Source organism: Lupinus angustifolius, chromosome LG06 (assembly GCF_001865875.1).
Source record: "Lupinus angustifolius cultivar Tanjil chromosome LG06, LupAngTanjil_v1.0, whole genome shotgun sequence".
Classification (NCBI taxonomy): Eukaryota; Viridiplantae; Streptophyta; class Magnoliopsida; order Fabales; family Fabaceae; genus Lupinus; species Lupinus angustifolius.
This window is the reverse complement of record NC_032014.1, coordinates 6,873,701-6,891,236: the sequence shown is the minus strand read 5'-3', so window position 1 is coordinate 6,891,236 and position 17,536 is coordinate 6,873,701. Positions and strand designations below refer to the sequence as shown.

The 17,536-nt window shown below is 30.7% G+C and overlaps 1 protein-coding gene across 2 annotated transcripts; it reads right to left on the bottom strand.

The window, feature by feature from the left end:
* On the bottom strand, nt 4,016-10,788 carry LOC109349388 (probable E3 ubiquitin-protein ligase RHG1A). Of its 2 annotated transcripts, none has more exons than XM_019590161.1 (6): nt 10,426-10,788; nt 7,138-8,910; nt 6,320-6,370; nt 4,997-5,095; nt 4,725-4,865; nt 4,016-4,514 (listed from the first exon to the last, which is right to left on the bottom strand). In XM_019590161.1, exons 2-6 carry the CDS (start codon nt 8,824-8,826, stop codon nt 4,383-4,385), a joined length of 2,112 nt encoding a protein of 703 aa, XP_019445706.1. In that variant the 5' UTR covers nt 8,827-8,910; nt 10,426-10,788; the 3' UTR covers nt 4,016-4,382. The 2 variants fall into 2 exon arrangements, with proteins under 2 accessions (XP_019445706.1, XP_019445705.1); XM_019590160.1 differs by having other exon boundaries at nt 7,138-8,907.

The following is a 17,536-nucleotide window of genomic DNA, read 5'->3' as shown; positions in this document are numbered from 1 at the left end:
TCATTGCACAATCAACAGCAGAAGCTGAGTACGTAGCAGCTGCAGAGACGACTAACCAAGCTATATGGCTTAGACGAATACTCAATGATATGGGAGATCAAGAGATGGAGCCTATGACAATCTATTGTGACAACAAATCGGCGATAGCGATAGCAAAGAATCCAGTCCATCACAACAGGACAAAACATATCGCAATTAAATATCATGTTGTCAGAGAAGCAAGTGAGAATAAAGAAATAAAGCTCGAGTATTGCAAGACCGAAGATCAAATTGCTGACATATTCACTAAGGCATTACCAAGGCCAAAGTTCGAGCAACTACGATCGATGCTAGGAGTTACAAAAATGTGCATCAAGGAGGAGTGATAAAATATTGATGCACACTTTCTAGAAGCTTCCACACTTGTGTAGAAACAAGTAGTGACGATTGTATCATAATATCTAGAATTATCCTAAGCTTCTAGTATATTCTATTATAGGCATTTAGTATTATAATTAAAGAATTATCTAGAAATCTTGAGAAAAATGTATACTAGATACTTATGGAACCATTTAGAAATTCATAAGTGTTGTAGAAAGCCTATAAATAGGCACTCACCCTTCATTTGTAAAGCATCCAAATAAGAAGAAAATTATTCTAAGTTGTGTAGCTCCAAAGCTTCTCCACTTCTATTTTCACTATTATAACTTTCATTTCTAAAATACTATCAGTTTCGAAAAATTTGATGCCAAGTTAGTTTTTTTAAACAAAAGATTGTATTAAGATGACAAGTTAGTAAGGGGGAATATTTGATGGGAAATCGAAGTGTTAGTTTGATTTGGATAAGGAGAGTCTCACATTGGTTTAGTTGAATTAATTTAAAGCCCACATAATTAGATAGACTTCAAGGTTTTAGGGGAAAATCTAGTATTTTTTTTATCAGCAAGGAAAATCTAGTATTATGTACAACTATTGCAGTTTTTCCTTCATTTTTAGCCTATTGTGTGCTTATCTTCCCGCATCAGCTAGAAAAAAACAAGTATTATGAACAATTGGAGAAGACAGATAATAGGGATACTAGTTTGTAAGAGAACATTCGTAATCCACAATTTACAGACACAAGATTTGGCTCATGTCTTATAATTCTCCTGGTACTAGCGTATACTTAATGAAGAAATATCCATAATTTCTTTTTACCAATACGTCCAAGAAATTATTAATAAACATTGGAAGTTGAGGCATGTGGAATATCAGCCCTCCTGATTGTCTTACTCATTTGCAATAATGTTGTTCTTGCTAATTGCATTTTGAAACTCTTATAACTCTTATTCTTTTTTAATAATATTGTCTTCTGCAGATAATAAAAAATACATACATGGATTAGTTAGTAGTTATGAAATTTGCTTGTAACCCATGTAAACTGCGTACTAATTTGCACGAACCGTTTGCACTTCTTTTTCGAATTGGTACATGGTAGAAGGTGATCTAGTTCTTCAAACTTGGTGAACCCTATATAGAACAAAGTTGCACTAGAGATGGTGAATGTAAAACACTAAGCAATGATAGGAAGGGATAAGAGAGTTGCAGAATGGCATGTGCCTACAATGAGAGGAGGAAAAAGAATGGTATGCAAAGAGGAGGCTGAAGAACAAACAGGTGGAGGAAGAAAGAGAAGAAAAAAATAATGCCATGCAACATGGGGAAGCCAGAAACCCTTAAAGTTTATTCTAAAACTGGATATTGAGCTTGTTTTTATGAGTTGGCTCATTTAAACTATGAAATTAAACATTTCTTTGGACTCAATAACAATCAAATTTGAATTTAACTAATGATACATAATAATAAAAATATGTTGAATAATATTTGGACTTCGTTAAATAGTTTATTATTAATGTGCTTGTATTTTAATTTAACCTCTAAGTAGTATAACATAATATAAAAATAGCCCTTATCTAGTCAAATTTGTCACAAACTAATCTAGTATACCAGCTAAGTATACCATATATTAGGCAATTAAGATATTGTGTACTATGTACTTACTTTAGTTTAATACTTACTTTAGTTTAAAGGAATATTAGTTTGACTGAAAAAGAAGAGGGATATTGGAGTCCCAATAAAATTCACTAAGGCCTGTGATATCAGTAAAAGAGAGCATTATACAAATTACAAAGTGGGAGGAAGCAGGCTCAGCACTGACCCAACAAAAGAGAGAAGAAAAAAGAAACTCTAAAAACAGCTTTATGGGGAATAAGGATAAAGTTGCATTATTGAACTGAAGTAACACTCACTCTTCTCCACTTAAGTTTACACAATCTTTTGCCATGCACCACGCATGTATATACTTAAGTATATACAAAAAAAGTTATTGTGTGAGGTTGTATGTATAACCTTATTTATGAATTATGATATACTAGAGGAAAAAGCAAGGGAAGAATGAAAGAGAAAAGAAGGGGAAAGGGAGTAAAGTTGCATGAATCATGAGTTCAGCTGAAGCTTGCGGTGGAAGTTGGTGAATGTGGAACTGGTGGGGTAGGCATTATTATTATAATAACAACAATATAGATTGCAAGATAGATAGTTTAATCATGGGGAAGCATAATCACTTTCTTTTATCATCACTTTATATGGCATGATCAGAAATAAAATCGATCTCTCCTTCAAAGAAAAGCGTCCCTTTCTCGTTGTTCTTTCCTCCTCTCCATTCTTGATTTCATCAATCTTCATGTTGCTAAACATTAGCTCACCAAAATAAAATAATCAAGTGGATTTTCCCCCCAAGGCATTAGAAATCCCAAGTCTTTATGTGCGAGAAAAGATATATACTTATTCTCATGACTGTTTTTATTTTATTTTATAAATAAAACATCTTTATTAATTGAGCACAAGGATACTCAACCCTTTAATATAAAGGATTTACATGTAACTTTAACATCCGAACAAATATCTATGATAAGAAAACTAGAACCCAACATCTACCATGTTGATCCTTAAGCGTCAATTCATGAATATTTAGTTACTTAATAGTTTTTTTTTTCTCTCTCTTTTTTGGCATAATAAATATTTCTTCATAAGAGGTGCTTGAAACCCTAAAATTACAACGTAACAAGTCTTCTCACCAATTACACACATTACAACAATAATGGTCTTCTTTTTTCCTCAACAAAACAATATGCCTTTATGAGTCATGATTCAACAATTAAATTGCATATGGTCTTTAAACATTTTTTGATGCTAGAATAGAATGCATTATGAGTTTCAGTTGGTGGAATTGGAATTTAGTACTGCAATAATTAAGTTATACATTTCAAGGGCTTAGGTAATAGGCTGGTAGGAACTGAACACAAGATATAAGATCTAGCCTGTCTCAAAGTAAGTGGGCTTCATACACTTTAAGTTAGTGGGATACTGGCTGCATTTTATTTTGCCAATCCACTACACACATCAAAAAGTGAAGTGACTATAACTGAGCTCAGCATAAAAATATATTTGAACCCACATTTTTTTTGGGTATAGGAGCATTTTTTAAGTAGAGAATTGAACCCAGTTGAAAGCAAATGCATTCTAACCTTGTATCTTTGTCTTCTCCCCTTTATGCGGAAAAAGATCAGTCCCAAAAAAATCGTGTATCTTTGTCTTAAACCTTGTATCTCCACTGTATAAATACTTCACCCCTTTATGCAAGCTTGTCTATGGAAGACAGAAAGTGAAGAAACTTTAAAGTCATGAAACACTCATAAGACCCGTTAACCTTTCATTTCCCATCGTTCCTCTCTAAAAAGTCCACGCATCTTTTAGAAAATATGTGAAAAAACCAACACATCCACATTGTAATTCATAGTCACCATCAAATAATCATAATTTAAAACTTAAAAATAAAAAAATTGATTGACTATTAGAAAATGAGTTAACAAGTCAGTCTGCAATCAATATTTCAGGGACTCAAGTAATTTTACCGTTCCATTTTTTTATTTTTCTAGTTTGTTACATATTGACAAAATTATGGACATTATCACATCCAATCCTACGTTTCTTACAATTAAACGAATCTTTAGTGCTATTTTTCCTTTCCTGTTTAATGCATAAATCAACCAATCATACCATAAATTGAATACCAATCAATATTAGCAATGTAAAAAAAAATCATAAAATGTAAAATAAGACTTTATCAAGTACAGTCAATAAATGGTCCTTCATCCACACCAATCATCTCATTTGTCACCTTAAAGGGGAGACCATTGGCTTAGAAAATAAACAAAAATGATAATAAGAAATTCGGCTAAGGCATAACAAGGGCCATTTAGTACCAGAAATTTCAGCTTCAATTAACCAGAATTTACTGACTAATTGTGCCAATTTTCTTCATTGTCTAAAATATAATATTTCCCTCAATCAAGTACCAAGTCTCATGTTGCCAAGCCTGCTGTCTTACAAATGGGGCAGAGATTCTTATGTGTTAGCCATTGTTTTACACAGTCGTAATGGAAACCATGACCGCAATCCAGCGATCCCATATTATCTCCATCCTTATACTCCTCCTGCAGAAAACGTAACTCAAGTGAGGAGATCGACATGCACTTATACACACTAAAGAGGATGTTAGAATAATTGAGCCTAACTCCATTCTAAAAACTACCTCATCAGAAGGGTTACCCATGTCGTTGTAAATAGTTCATAACTCATAATCCAATCGATGTGAAACTTTTAACACTTAACAGAGGAGATAGTTGTTGGTTACTTAAGTTTACCTGACAAACACAACAGGGTTCTGCCTCATGCTGGGATCCTGTTTCAACTAAATACTTCTTCTGTTTCAAATGTTTCATTATGGTTTCCTCATTCAACCCAGTACTTACATTTCCAATGCGCTCTTCCAAAGCCAATAACTCCTATTGTATACATCATAAGTGTTACTTACATAATCCGAAAAACATGAAGTTGAAATATAAGCAAGGACAAAAGGACACCAGGGAGTGCATGTATTAATAATGTGTGTATCCAAATGTGGAAATAGGTTTACCTCATAAGACATGTTATCAACATCAAGTCGCATATCCCTGTGCCTGTCATGAATATCAGCTATTCCAGGAAACATTGAATGGTTGAGCATCATAACATCCTATCAAGATATAAGAGCACAGGTCTTACAACACAAGCTTAGTACAAAAATATATTAAATCAAACCGCTTGTACACAACCTAAACTAAATCGCTCTTAGCCAGACCTGCCTCATGGTTCTTTGTTTTGTACCAAACTAGCTTTACACATCAAAAGAGGAGCAAATATAATAGGTTGCCCGTGGCTTAAAACTATACTGGTAGCAATTTGAGAAATGGGCTAATGATAAATACATCATTGTACAATTAATATGGTTAACAAGTGGAAGCTATTTCCTAGATTCTGAGTACCTATGATAGAGCTTATTACAATGTATAGTAATTAGCTTTGTGACTAGACTAGGTACGATTAGCAGTGATACACGTGCACAACTCTGGTAAAGGGTCTAAACATCAGCACAAACATTAGCTAAACACCTCGAAATTTCTTGGAATCCAAGCAACATTCTAACATACAAGCCATGAGAAAACATAAATATGAAAATTACGTATGTACAATACATCAACTCCAAGACTGGGTTCAGTGAGATTAGGTGTTTCAAAAGCTTGACAAAATTCTAGTTACTATATAAGAATAGGTTTAAGATTTTGTTAAAATACCAATATAACACTAACCTTTCATACACAGAAAAGAATCCAAAAGGGAAAAGAATGCAGATGTAATGTTTAGAGTAGCTTCTAATTGGAGACAGGACCTCATCTTAAAATAGTTATGAGCATTATCATAGATACAACAACAAGTCAACAACTAATCATTAGTCCCACGTAGGTGGGGTCGGCTGAAGGTTGTCATAGATAAGGTCAGAAATAAAATAAAAAGATTTTGGAGCCTAATTACTTTTGTATGTATTGCTAAATTATGTTTTACAATGTATATTTCAAACATAATATCAATATAAATATATTCACATGTTATGCAAAAGGTAATTAATTTAATTAAGGAAATCTTATTACTTAAGCCTTATTGTAAAGAAGAATATTTTTTAAAGAAATTTGTTAGACGGGGCAGGTTGGGTCCACCTTGACTCATAACCTGGAGTAGACCCGAAAGCATACCGAGTCTAATTTCGAAAATCCCAACCCGTCGAATTAACTTCAGGCTAAGATGGTGACAAGACAGGTCTTGAACACCCCAAATGACACTGCTAATAAATCTGAGAGAAAAGAGCCAAGAAAGCTTTACTCAAATCAATATACATGATTGATTAGAAGGGGGAACAACTAACCTCAAGTCGCAGGCTCCTACCCCTACGCATGAGGCCCAACACATTGCGGAGCTGCACCAAAAACAACAATGTCAGCTTTCAGAGAACTATTATACATGCAGTTTTGCAAAAATGGTTAAGTCAAAAAAGGATAGTTATTATTGGGAAGTGGTGTTCAAGTATTGTATTTAATGAATTAAAGAATGATGTATTTAATTTTCCAATGGTTAAGAAATCATTGTTCATAAGGGAAATAAAATATTGCTACTATCAAGAGTGTTACAGTAAAACAAGCTTAGAAAATGTCTTGAAAAGGTAGCAAGAAGATATATTGCCTTACATTAAAAAATTAAACAACAAACTTCAAAACTTAAATTTAGTTTATTCACCAAAGAGGCAACTACAAAAGATGCAATCAAACCTATTGTGATGACTAAGCAACCAAAGGAATAAAGTTTAATCATATTTGCCTCCAGGATCCATATTTTTCTTGCAAAAAATCATTGTAAAATGTAATATACCAACTCTACCCCACACAGCCTGGAATTTTCCTTAAATAAAACTTGGGCCTCAGCTGAAAAGTATACCCGAGTAGTTGACAACTTTGAAACGGAAAAAATAAAAATAAAGTTCAGGATACCAACCAGGGGATGAATTAAAGCAACTCATTTAATTTTAACTCATCAGTCTAATCTATGACAGAAACCAAATGTTAAAGACTTGAAATTACAATTTTAAAGTATATTAACTCCAACTTACATCTGCATTAGAGAAACAATCTTGTCCAACAGTACCAACTGAAAAAATATTGAAATGCAAGAGAAAAGAGAGCTACAGACCTCAGATACAATTCTACCACTTCCATCACCGGCAACAGCCGACGATCGTAATGAAGGAGGAATTGCATGTTCACTGTCACCTAGCCTCTCCAACAATGTAGATGATCTCGGGTGTACCACCCCAGATGACAAAACAGATGAAGTAGCAGGACCGTGCAAGGAAGAATAATTGTTGATTGGACTTCCAGCAGCCGCAGAACCAGGAGAAAACAAGGGCCAGCGAACATATTCAGCTAACCTGCGTGGAAACTGCTGCTGAGGATCGGGTGGAGAAACCCACGGAGAGGCAGATGATGGATTGATAGCTGAATTTGACCCTGGTCGTGATGAAGCAACATTTCCGGGAATACTTAAATTTGCACTAGTTGAAGCTCTAATTGCTGGATTCTGGAACAAATTTCTCAAATTGGTTGAAGGGACAGACACTGGTTGTTCTAAGATGTTTCTAGGCATACTTCTCGAGCTACCATCCTCATGTGGTAGATTATCCCTATCTGCACTCATAACTGAATTTGATGAGTAGTTGTTTGTTAAGCTAGAACCACCACTCCACCTAAATGATTGTGCATTCCTTGGTAAAGCAGGAACATGGACTATAGGGGGCTGACTTTGAGGAGTCATAGTATCAACTGGTGGTACTGACCTCAAATCCAGAGAATTATCGACAGGATGAATCCTTTGCAACATTGAAGTGCACGAAGAAACACCAGTATTCCTAATCATACTGTTACTTGAGAATGCAGTGGGAGAAATGGAATTTTGTTGGCTTGGAGGATTTATCCTCAAACGACAATTTCTAAGGAAGTTTTCTGAACTTCCTGCAACATTTGTGTCAGGAACACTTTCAGATACAACGTTACCCGTACTCAGGCCAAGTCTTGCGTTTACCTGTTCTGCTGAAGCAGATCTGCTAAAATTGCTCCCTGCATAATTCTGAGTAGGAAGCGTGTTCCAAGCAATACCATCTCTATTCTGACTGTAGCTACAACTTCCAACATATGAAGATTGTCCAAAGTCTCGTTCAACAGCCTTCCTTTTACGAGATACATGGCGAGTGTCTCGAGAACAACCTGGCCTACCATCAGCATCCTCAACCAAAAAGCCGTTGCTTTCAGGAGGAAGCATAAAAGAACCCGAACTAGTAATAGGTGGAATATGCTCATTCATTGGTCCACTAGACTTGGGCAAGTTAGGATGTTCCACATGATGGCTATTATCACTGCCACTATCTGCTAAGCTTGCATTTAAGTTAAGACTCTGGGACACCAAATGAGAACTGGAGCTATTCATAGGCATAGAACTTGTAATGACATTGTCCAAAGAAAGAGCATTGGCTGGTCTGGAGCGCCTTTCTAGTACTGGACCAGCTATAGCACTAGCACTTACTGAAGATGGCCATCCTAGTTCTCTTTTCTGCTCATTGTTGTTAACCTCATTCTGTGTGTTACCAGAACTTGGCTCACCGAAGCTCCATCCACTCAAGTTTTGCCAGTCCTGGTTTATATAATTCACATAGGATGAGTTAATCTCACCAGGGGAAAGTATACATTCAGGTATGTGGTTTTCTGCAGGATTTTGCATATTACTCCAGTAAGTTGGCGGATTAACTGTAGCGTTACTAGATGTTGATCCACAATCAAATTCTAAGGTTTCAGGCAGGGAACCAATTGTACTTCTCTGCCCTTGCATTGAGGGGACCTATAAGTTTCAACTCAATACAGTTAAATATTTCTGAATGAAGCTGCAAGACATGTGCCGAGTTTAGCAGGCCTGTTAAACAAAACAAGAAAGTGATCATTGGCATTTAAGATTGACATGCCTTAAAGGTTTCACCATCACAAAATTGAAAGTATAAGTCACATCAAACAGTGATCAAACATGTTTTGAACAGTGTCAAATGGTTATGCAATTAGTCATTGAAATAGTAATGCAAACAATTATATTATGCAATCAGTCATGCAAATAGTTACGGAAACTATATTGAAAGTGGTATATGCGGTGTCATGCCCTGGCATCTTATATAATTCAAACATCATGTGTTCATGTGTGTGTTGTGTCCAGTGTCCGTAATTGCGTCTTTGTTTCATAGACAACTAGACTTAATCAATGTAGCTAACCACATCATGATGTAAGTAAACCACTTGCAATGCTTTCATCCAATTATGAAAACTCATAAAATGTTTGTGTATGCATTCTATTATAGTGAATTTATAAAAAGCTAAAAAAGAGTGGCGTCCTATAACCCAGATTGTAATAATTATTTAAAATGCAGTGTCTCACTCAAACTCAAATTTTAGCTTCTAAAAGTAAAAGTTATTTAGTTGATCCCACCTAGTGGGATTAAGGCTTGGTTGTTGTTGTAAAAGTAAATGTTATTTAGTGTTTTCAAAGTTCTCATTTTCTCTATATACATCACAAACACAATTGTATATTTTGAAGTTTTGCACGTTACATCACTAACATTGGAGGTGAGTCTCATGGCGATTATGCAACGAAAGCAACAAGCAAAAAACAGCTAAGGTTCATTAAGTGATAACGTAAAAGGTTTCTAACAATCACAAGACACATCCATTGGGAAAAAACAACATTGAGAAGGTTGAAGCAACCTCTACATAAAATACTCATCCAATTCAGACATAACGAAATTGTATCCGTTTAATAAATTAGTTTTATGCTCATATGTTATCAACACAGATTAAGATTCTATGACACAAAATAATCAAATAAATACACATTTAACACACACAAGTCATAGATATCACTAAAGTCAATGTGTAACCAAGCTTCTAAACGCTACAGCTTAGAATGCATTTCCAAACATCACAAACATCACCAATCAAACACCTTTTGTCAACAATAAATTTGCACATTGCAAAACTAAGTAATGCAACATCATCAGTTTATTAACATCACATAAAATTACCCTGCTCACAACAAAAAAAGACAATAGCTCAGAGAATAAAAAACAAAGTCAACTCCTTTTTACAATATACATTGAGCATAATGAAAGACAGAAAAAAATGTGTTTTTTACCTCAATCTGGGTTTTAAGCCAATAAAAAATTAAACAATTCAAAACCCAACAAAAAAACAGCAGATTAAAATGTCTATACACAGTCCGAAATCATTTGAAAGTTGTAGAAAACTTCACTCAAACAAAAGATATATCTCAGATAACACAAAAATTCAAACTTTATAGTTTTTGAATCCAAGCAAAACAAAACCAAAACCACCCACTGATCATACCACAATAAAATGATAACAATGATGGAAAAAGGTAAAAACTTACCAGGTGATGAAACAAAGCCGATCTATCAGAAAAAACCAAAAGAAGAGAAAGTGAGAGAATAAGCACCAGACCCCATATTGTGGTTGTGAATGCTTTTTTGATGGGATTTGTTTTATCAACAAAAACAAAGAGAGAAGAAGAAACGGTGAACAAAATAAAAGGGAGAGAAGAAAGGGTATTTGCTGAAGGGGTGGTGAATGAATGATACATAAAAATATGAGATATAAGGGTGAAAATTATGAAGAGAGATTAAAGAGAGAGAGTGCTATAATCTTCTATTTAGAAAAACAACCCAATGGAAAAGAGAGTGCTATGCAAAAGTCATAACTTTGGGATAGGTAGGAAAGAACACCTTCCCTTCTCAGTTTTCAACAACAACAAAAAAAAAAAACATAGAATCATAATTACTCTTCTGCACAAATTAAAATATATCTTCTTATTTATCTCATCTAGTCATTAAAAATATAATATATGTACTGATTCATTTATTTTTTGAAAATATTTGTATAGAAAATGAGTAAATAGAGCATATGTCATAATTTAAATGACTGAATGAGGTAATTTATTTTCTTATACTATAGATATTTACCTCTTAAAAATATTCTTGATATTAAGCATTTTATTGACAAGGGTAATTAATTAATATTAATTTTTAATTATTTATTTTAAGTAACTAGCATTAGGGTAGAGACTCAAAAAGTTGTTGCTGCCCTGTTTGGCAGTTTACCAAATGGGTGATGTATTTATAGGCCATGTTTCTGATGCATCTCTTCTCTCCCATGATAGAATTTGTTGTTCATACAATGTATCACAGTTTTCTATCAGTATTTCTTTAATAGTTAATTAGTATAAATGTTGGTGATTGATTATGAAAAAATAGTGAGAAATTGTGTTTCTTAACTTATTACTAAAAATATGGTTTAATTTTCTGTATGTGTGTAACAGATGTTATCTTCTAGAATACAGCAAAGTAACATAATGTTAAGGTAATAAATGAATGGTGTTACCAACACTGCCCCACCTCTCTGTTTCACGCCAAGCACCCCACCTTTCTATTTCTTTTTTCCCATTTCTCAATCACAATCACATCCTCCCTCATTTCTATTTGTTTTCATATTTTATTATTTTTTTTCTTTATTGAGAAACTGGTCTTTATATTGGTGATTAATGACAATTATATGAGTCAAAATTAATTTTCGGTTAGTTGGAAAATTTTATCATTTTGCAAAATGAGGCACTAATGATTTAAATGTCAATTATTGAACAAATTCAGTAATTGAATTATATGTTATGAATAATAATATAGCCTAATTGATATGAATTTAATTAGTAAATTACTTGTTAAATTATTACATGTACCAATATAACATAACTAGTAATGTATTAATAACATTTTTATTAATTTGATTTCTAGAAACATAATAATAATGCACTTAGCTTTAGTTATAATATAAGAATAAGATTATGTGTATAATAATTTTTTATATTATTACCGTATCTTCTAACGCTCATATTTAATTATTATTTAAATGTAAGTAATACAAATGAATTATATATGATATATTTACTATATATAAAAATAAATATTACACTAATAATGATAGGGTCCACATCCTTATGAATTGCATTTTCCCTTCTTTCTCTATTAATCGTGGTGCATCTTTTATGAATTCTGACTCACTATTTTTGGACCCCCTTTTGTTGTCTTTCTCTCATATACGATAATGATGATACGTCCCTCAATTCTGGTATTGTAAAGAAATTATGTGGCCTAATACTAAATAAAAATGACCAAATATGTAACATCTTAGGGTCCCTAAATTTTGTGCTGGTACAGTTTTAGGTGGAACTTAACCAAAGTGTTAATGTGTGCGTACGTGGTGTGTTTGTGTGGATGGTGACGAATGACTTGTAGCTTTTGGGTGTTTCAGGGTACAACAAATTTATCTATCAATTTTACTTTGCTTTAAAGAGGGGTGAACACATGACCTTAAAGCCCATAGCTATGTTTCCAATATTAAGAATTTCCACCCACAAACATTTCGATATCTAAAACTATTTTGTAATTGAGAAGGAATAATGTACAAAATTGAATTAGGATTCTCTCAAGAAAATCATGTACTTCTGTATTTTGTTAATCAAATTTTATAATATAATATAAAAATATTATTATTTTTATTTTTAATTAAATAAGACTTTTTAATTAGATGAAGTTACAAAGTGAAACAAGAATAAAGACATGTAATTCACATCCTTAAAGGTTAACCGCTGTTAATTATGTAGATAATTCATTAAATATAAATTAGTTGTAAAATTATCTAAAATCTGTCAAAATACTAAAAAATATATTTTTTTTATATTATTATTTTAATTATTTGTTGATGTTTCTTAAGACATTCCAACCAACAATAAAAGGTTGACTGTGTAAATATTTCCTTATATATGGTTAAATCTTTAGTATTATTTTCAAAGAATTTAACTATTTGACCGGCATTGCTTATTGTTTTCCCTTAAAAGAGTTTAATTCAATCAACTATTGAATTATGAGCTTCTTTAAAAGGTGTTGCTAGTTCATGGTATTTTTATTTTATTCTTCATGAACTTGGTCATCTTTTTGCTTCCTTTCTCACATTTCTTTCTTATATAGCCCTTCTAATTAAACGGGTTACTTTGCTTTCCATCTGTTTCCACTATATAATTTTTTATTTTAATAATAATGTGGCCATAGAATCAACTTCTGAATAATCTTAACAATCCATTTGGTTCACTTAGAAACACAACTCATTGCGTGATGGCCCCTTGGAAAAACAACAGAACCATTAAATATTCTAAGTTGATTAGAATATGAACCTCTCTATGACAATATCTAAACTTTTTCATGATTATGACATTTTTGGCTCCTTATACTATATTTACTATGTCATTATATGTTTACCATGAATCCGTGAATAATCTTTTTTATTTATATTAATTGACTAAGGATTATTACTTTTGCTCTGACTAATAAAATATTTTAAAGACCAGATATTTAAGTTGTGTGTTTTATAATAAAGTCTAATATCTATACAGTATAAAGATTTATAGACACTCAATATATTATCAATCATTCATTTATATTTCTTTGAAGATTCAACGATGATTGAAATAGATGATGAATGATGGACTGAGTGTATAAAATTCTTACATGCTAGATGTATATATTTTTTCTCTAGAATAACGAAAAGTTAACCATGCATCATTACAGTCTTTTAAGGTCGGAAAATATTTATAAAAAAAAGATAATAAATATAATTATATTTCTACAATTGACAAAGTGTTTTGGGTTAGATTATAAAAAGTAATCATAATAATATATTTTTAGAAATTATTTTAAGTTTTATGCTATAAAATGTAATCACATTTAAAACTAACTATATGTATTTTTTTATGTGATTCTCATTTATTAAAATTAATTTTATAATATAATATTTAAAAATTCATGATGATTTACTTCGAAAACAACAATTTCACCAACAAAAAATCAATTAAGAGTTTAAAATCTGTATACTATCAGTGTAAAAAATTATATTGTTAGCATATTATCCACCATTAATTTGTATTACTTTTTTAGAGTCAATAATAATTAATAAATCAATGTGATGAATGATTTGTTGACGATATAAGAAATACTTATACCCTTCCATTAAACCAACTATAACATTTAAAAGTAAATTAAACATTTGCTCTAAAACGTTATAGAGTGTAATTTGACGCACGGGTAAAGACAAAAGTTCAACCAACCAAATACATATTATATGTGAAAATTTTAAAATAATTATTAAGATACTCGAAATATTTCTAATAATGTAAGAATGTATAATATGTTGATATAACAAAGTGACTTTTGTAGTTCTATTAATGTATTTTATGATAAAGAACTAATCTCTTTTGAGGTTCGTAACTGCCAAGAATATATCTTCTAACAACTGTCGCCTTGAGTAATCGAACATTTAAATTTAAAGATTTAATGAAGTTTTACATCATTAGACTAACGTCATGTTGGTATATTTGAAACTTACTGAACTCACGCATTTTGGTGGATAAAATAAATTATCTCTCATAATTATTAATTAGATATTTAAATAATCATTTGACTAATAAAAAACGCAACATAAATTGCAATATAGTCGATGTCGTGGTTCCTTTAGTTTACTAATAAAAATTAATAAAATAGAATGGGATAAATGTATATTCCACTATTTGGGAGATTACTCAGGAAGGAAAAGTAATAAAAAAAATTCCAAAAACTTTGTGATTGAATTATTTCTCTTAAATTAGGATATGGGAATCAATGCTATGTATCAGAACCTTTCTATTTCGTTGTAACCCTTCCAAAACTCTCAAACTTGTGATATGAAAAAATAGTTAATCACGAACAATATACTAGAAACTCCATTTGTCAATAAAATTTAAATTGCTCGAATTAAATATTCAAACCATTTTAACGAAATAGGAAGAATGATAATGTGATGATATCCGAAAATTAAATCCTTAAATTAGTAAAAAATTACTATAAAGTTCATATTTTTCTTGACATTGATATCATTGACTATTTTAATTTCCATATTACAAAAACGTCATGTTAATATTACACTTTTACGTTACTTAACACTTATTAGTCAATCTATTCCATATAAAAGGAATCTCATAAACGAATATAAAGTTTAAAATAACATTTTACTTCAAAAGTTTCTATATTTAAAAACAAAACGACGTGGGGTGAAAAAAACGCATAGAAAAGGTACAAGAACTTGTAATAATATGGTGGGATTCAAGAGGTTACAGTGAAGGCATCAACCTTTACCATTGGATGCCATCTACAACTTAACTAGATTTTCTCATTGAATTTTACTCTATATTTTATAAATGTTTATATTTTCCTAAAAATTAAAAAATCCTCTCAAAAATAGTCTTTATCAATATATCTTAGCCTTTATTATACATAATGAATAATCTTACAATCTACTTCATATTAATATATCAAAATATATAATTAAAATAAAATTAATTAAAATATAACTTAATTCATTAAAATAACACAAAGTTAACCAATGTTTCAAAATACATTTAAATAAAATAATAATAATAATAAATGACAGAAATACATCAAAATAAAAGAAAGAAAACAAAATCATTAGATAAAAACATTACAATATAATTGAAACATTGCATCAACAAGCACAAGTGGGCATGATATTAACCAACTGAGCTATGTTTTTATTATATATGGTCTTATTTTTAGGGGAAAATGAATAAAGTTCTTCTAAACTTTATATTTTCTATAAGTAGTAATTATAAATTACTTTTTCATTTTAATTGCGCTTTAAACTTTAGCCATTGGTAAAGGTCTTTGTATAAATATATTGCTAAATTAATTATAGACAACAAAAAAATTATTACAATTAGATTCATAATAGTAACAATACAACATTGCACGTTAGCAAATATTGATATCTCGAGAAATTTGTCATCAAAATACATAATTAATTGAAAATAATAAAATAAATAAATTTAGAGTTTAAAGTAGTTAATACAATATATTATTATATAAAAAATAATGATCTCACAATCGATATTAAAAAATACATGAATTAAAATTTTTGATTGCTATTACTTTTCCATTGATATAAATGAGTTAGGGACCAATTTCAATAATAGTACTAATTAAGAAGAAAAATATTTATGATGACTACTTACAAAAAGCATAAAGTTTAGGGTGTTTTATAGATTTTTTATTTTTTATCTAAAGAAATTGTTTACTTTATTTTCTCTTAATGCATTTTTTTACTTATTATAAAATATATTTTGAAACATTAATGAATTTTGTGTTAATTTTAATAATATATCGTGGCACTTTTTATTCAAAGAATCTGTTTATTTTATAATGTTTTAATGTATTTATTTTTTATTATTATTAATTTTACTTACAATATATTTTGAAACATTAATGAATTTTGTGTTAATATGAAATAAAAACGTGAGATAGAAATTATAATTTATTTATTTATAAATGTTGAGATATACGGATGAAGAGTGCAGGCAACATAAGTGGTCACACGTAACGACCATTGTGAGTGAAATATTTATTTAATGGTAATATAAAAATTTATATATACTTAATATATCATCTATTATTTATTTATATTTTTTTAAGAATCGATAATAATTAAATATATATAATGCAAAACAATATATAAACTCATATACAATACGAAAATACAATTTTTTTTGTATAAATATTTGTTATAACTATTTCTTAAGGTTAATGGTTGAGACTGAACTTCACCCCTTAGCAATAAGGGTGTTAGTTGATTTAAAATCTTTAATTCCAAATTTCTTAATAATTAACCATTTTCGTATAACCCCTTTATGACTTCAAATTTATTCTAGAAAAATATCCTTGGTTCCATCCAATGAAACTATTGCCAAGCAACATATATACATTTGACACATAAATTAAAGAAAATGTATTTGCTCCAATTGAATGTATAGTACACATAATCATGGTAAACAAGTTATACTTAACACAATATTCTTCATCGCCGGAATACATAGTCTAATATATTATTGATTAGGGAAAGACTCAATGACCCAAAAATTTAAGTGTGAATACGTTTCAAGTTGTTAAGACTTTAGACTCATATCCACAATTGTTAAGGTTCCATCTCAAAACCAATTGATCATGAGAAGAGTATCTCAACATATATTTAAATCATTATCGAGACAATGAGGTAAGCGATATAAAATTTACTTTCCAACAATAATAAATACCATTTCCCCATTATGAGCCAATTCAAACTACAACGTTTATTAAATTAGGGGGATCAAGAACTCCATATGACACAAACCTCTCAATTATTTGTACAAACATATGAACTAAATTATTATGTCATGTTGTAGCAAAGTTATCAGTTAATTTGTAATTTTTGGCACATGAACATAAATAGCAAATATATGTTTATAGATTTGCACCTTAATAGTATAAAATAAACTTACTATTGATAATATTAAAGTTTAGATTGAAGATTTAAATATATGTCACAATGTTCGAATGAGGAAATTGCCAAAATGA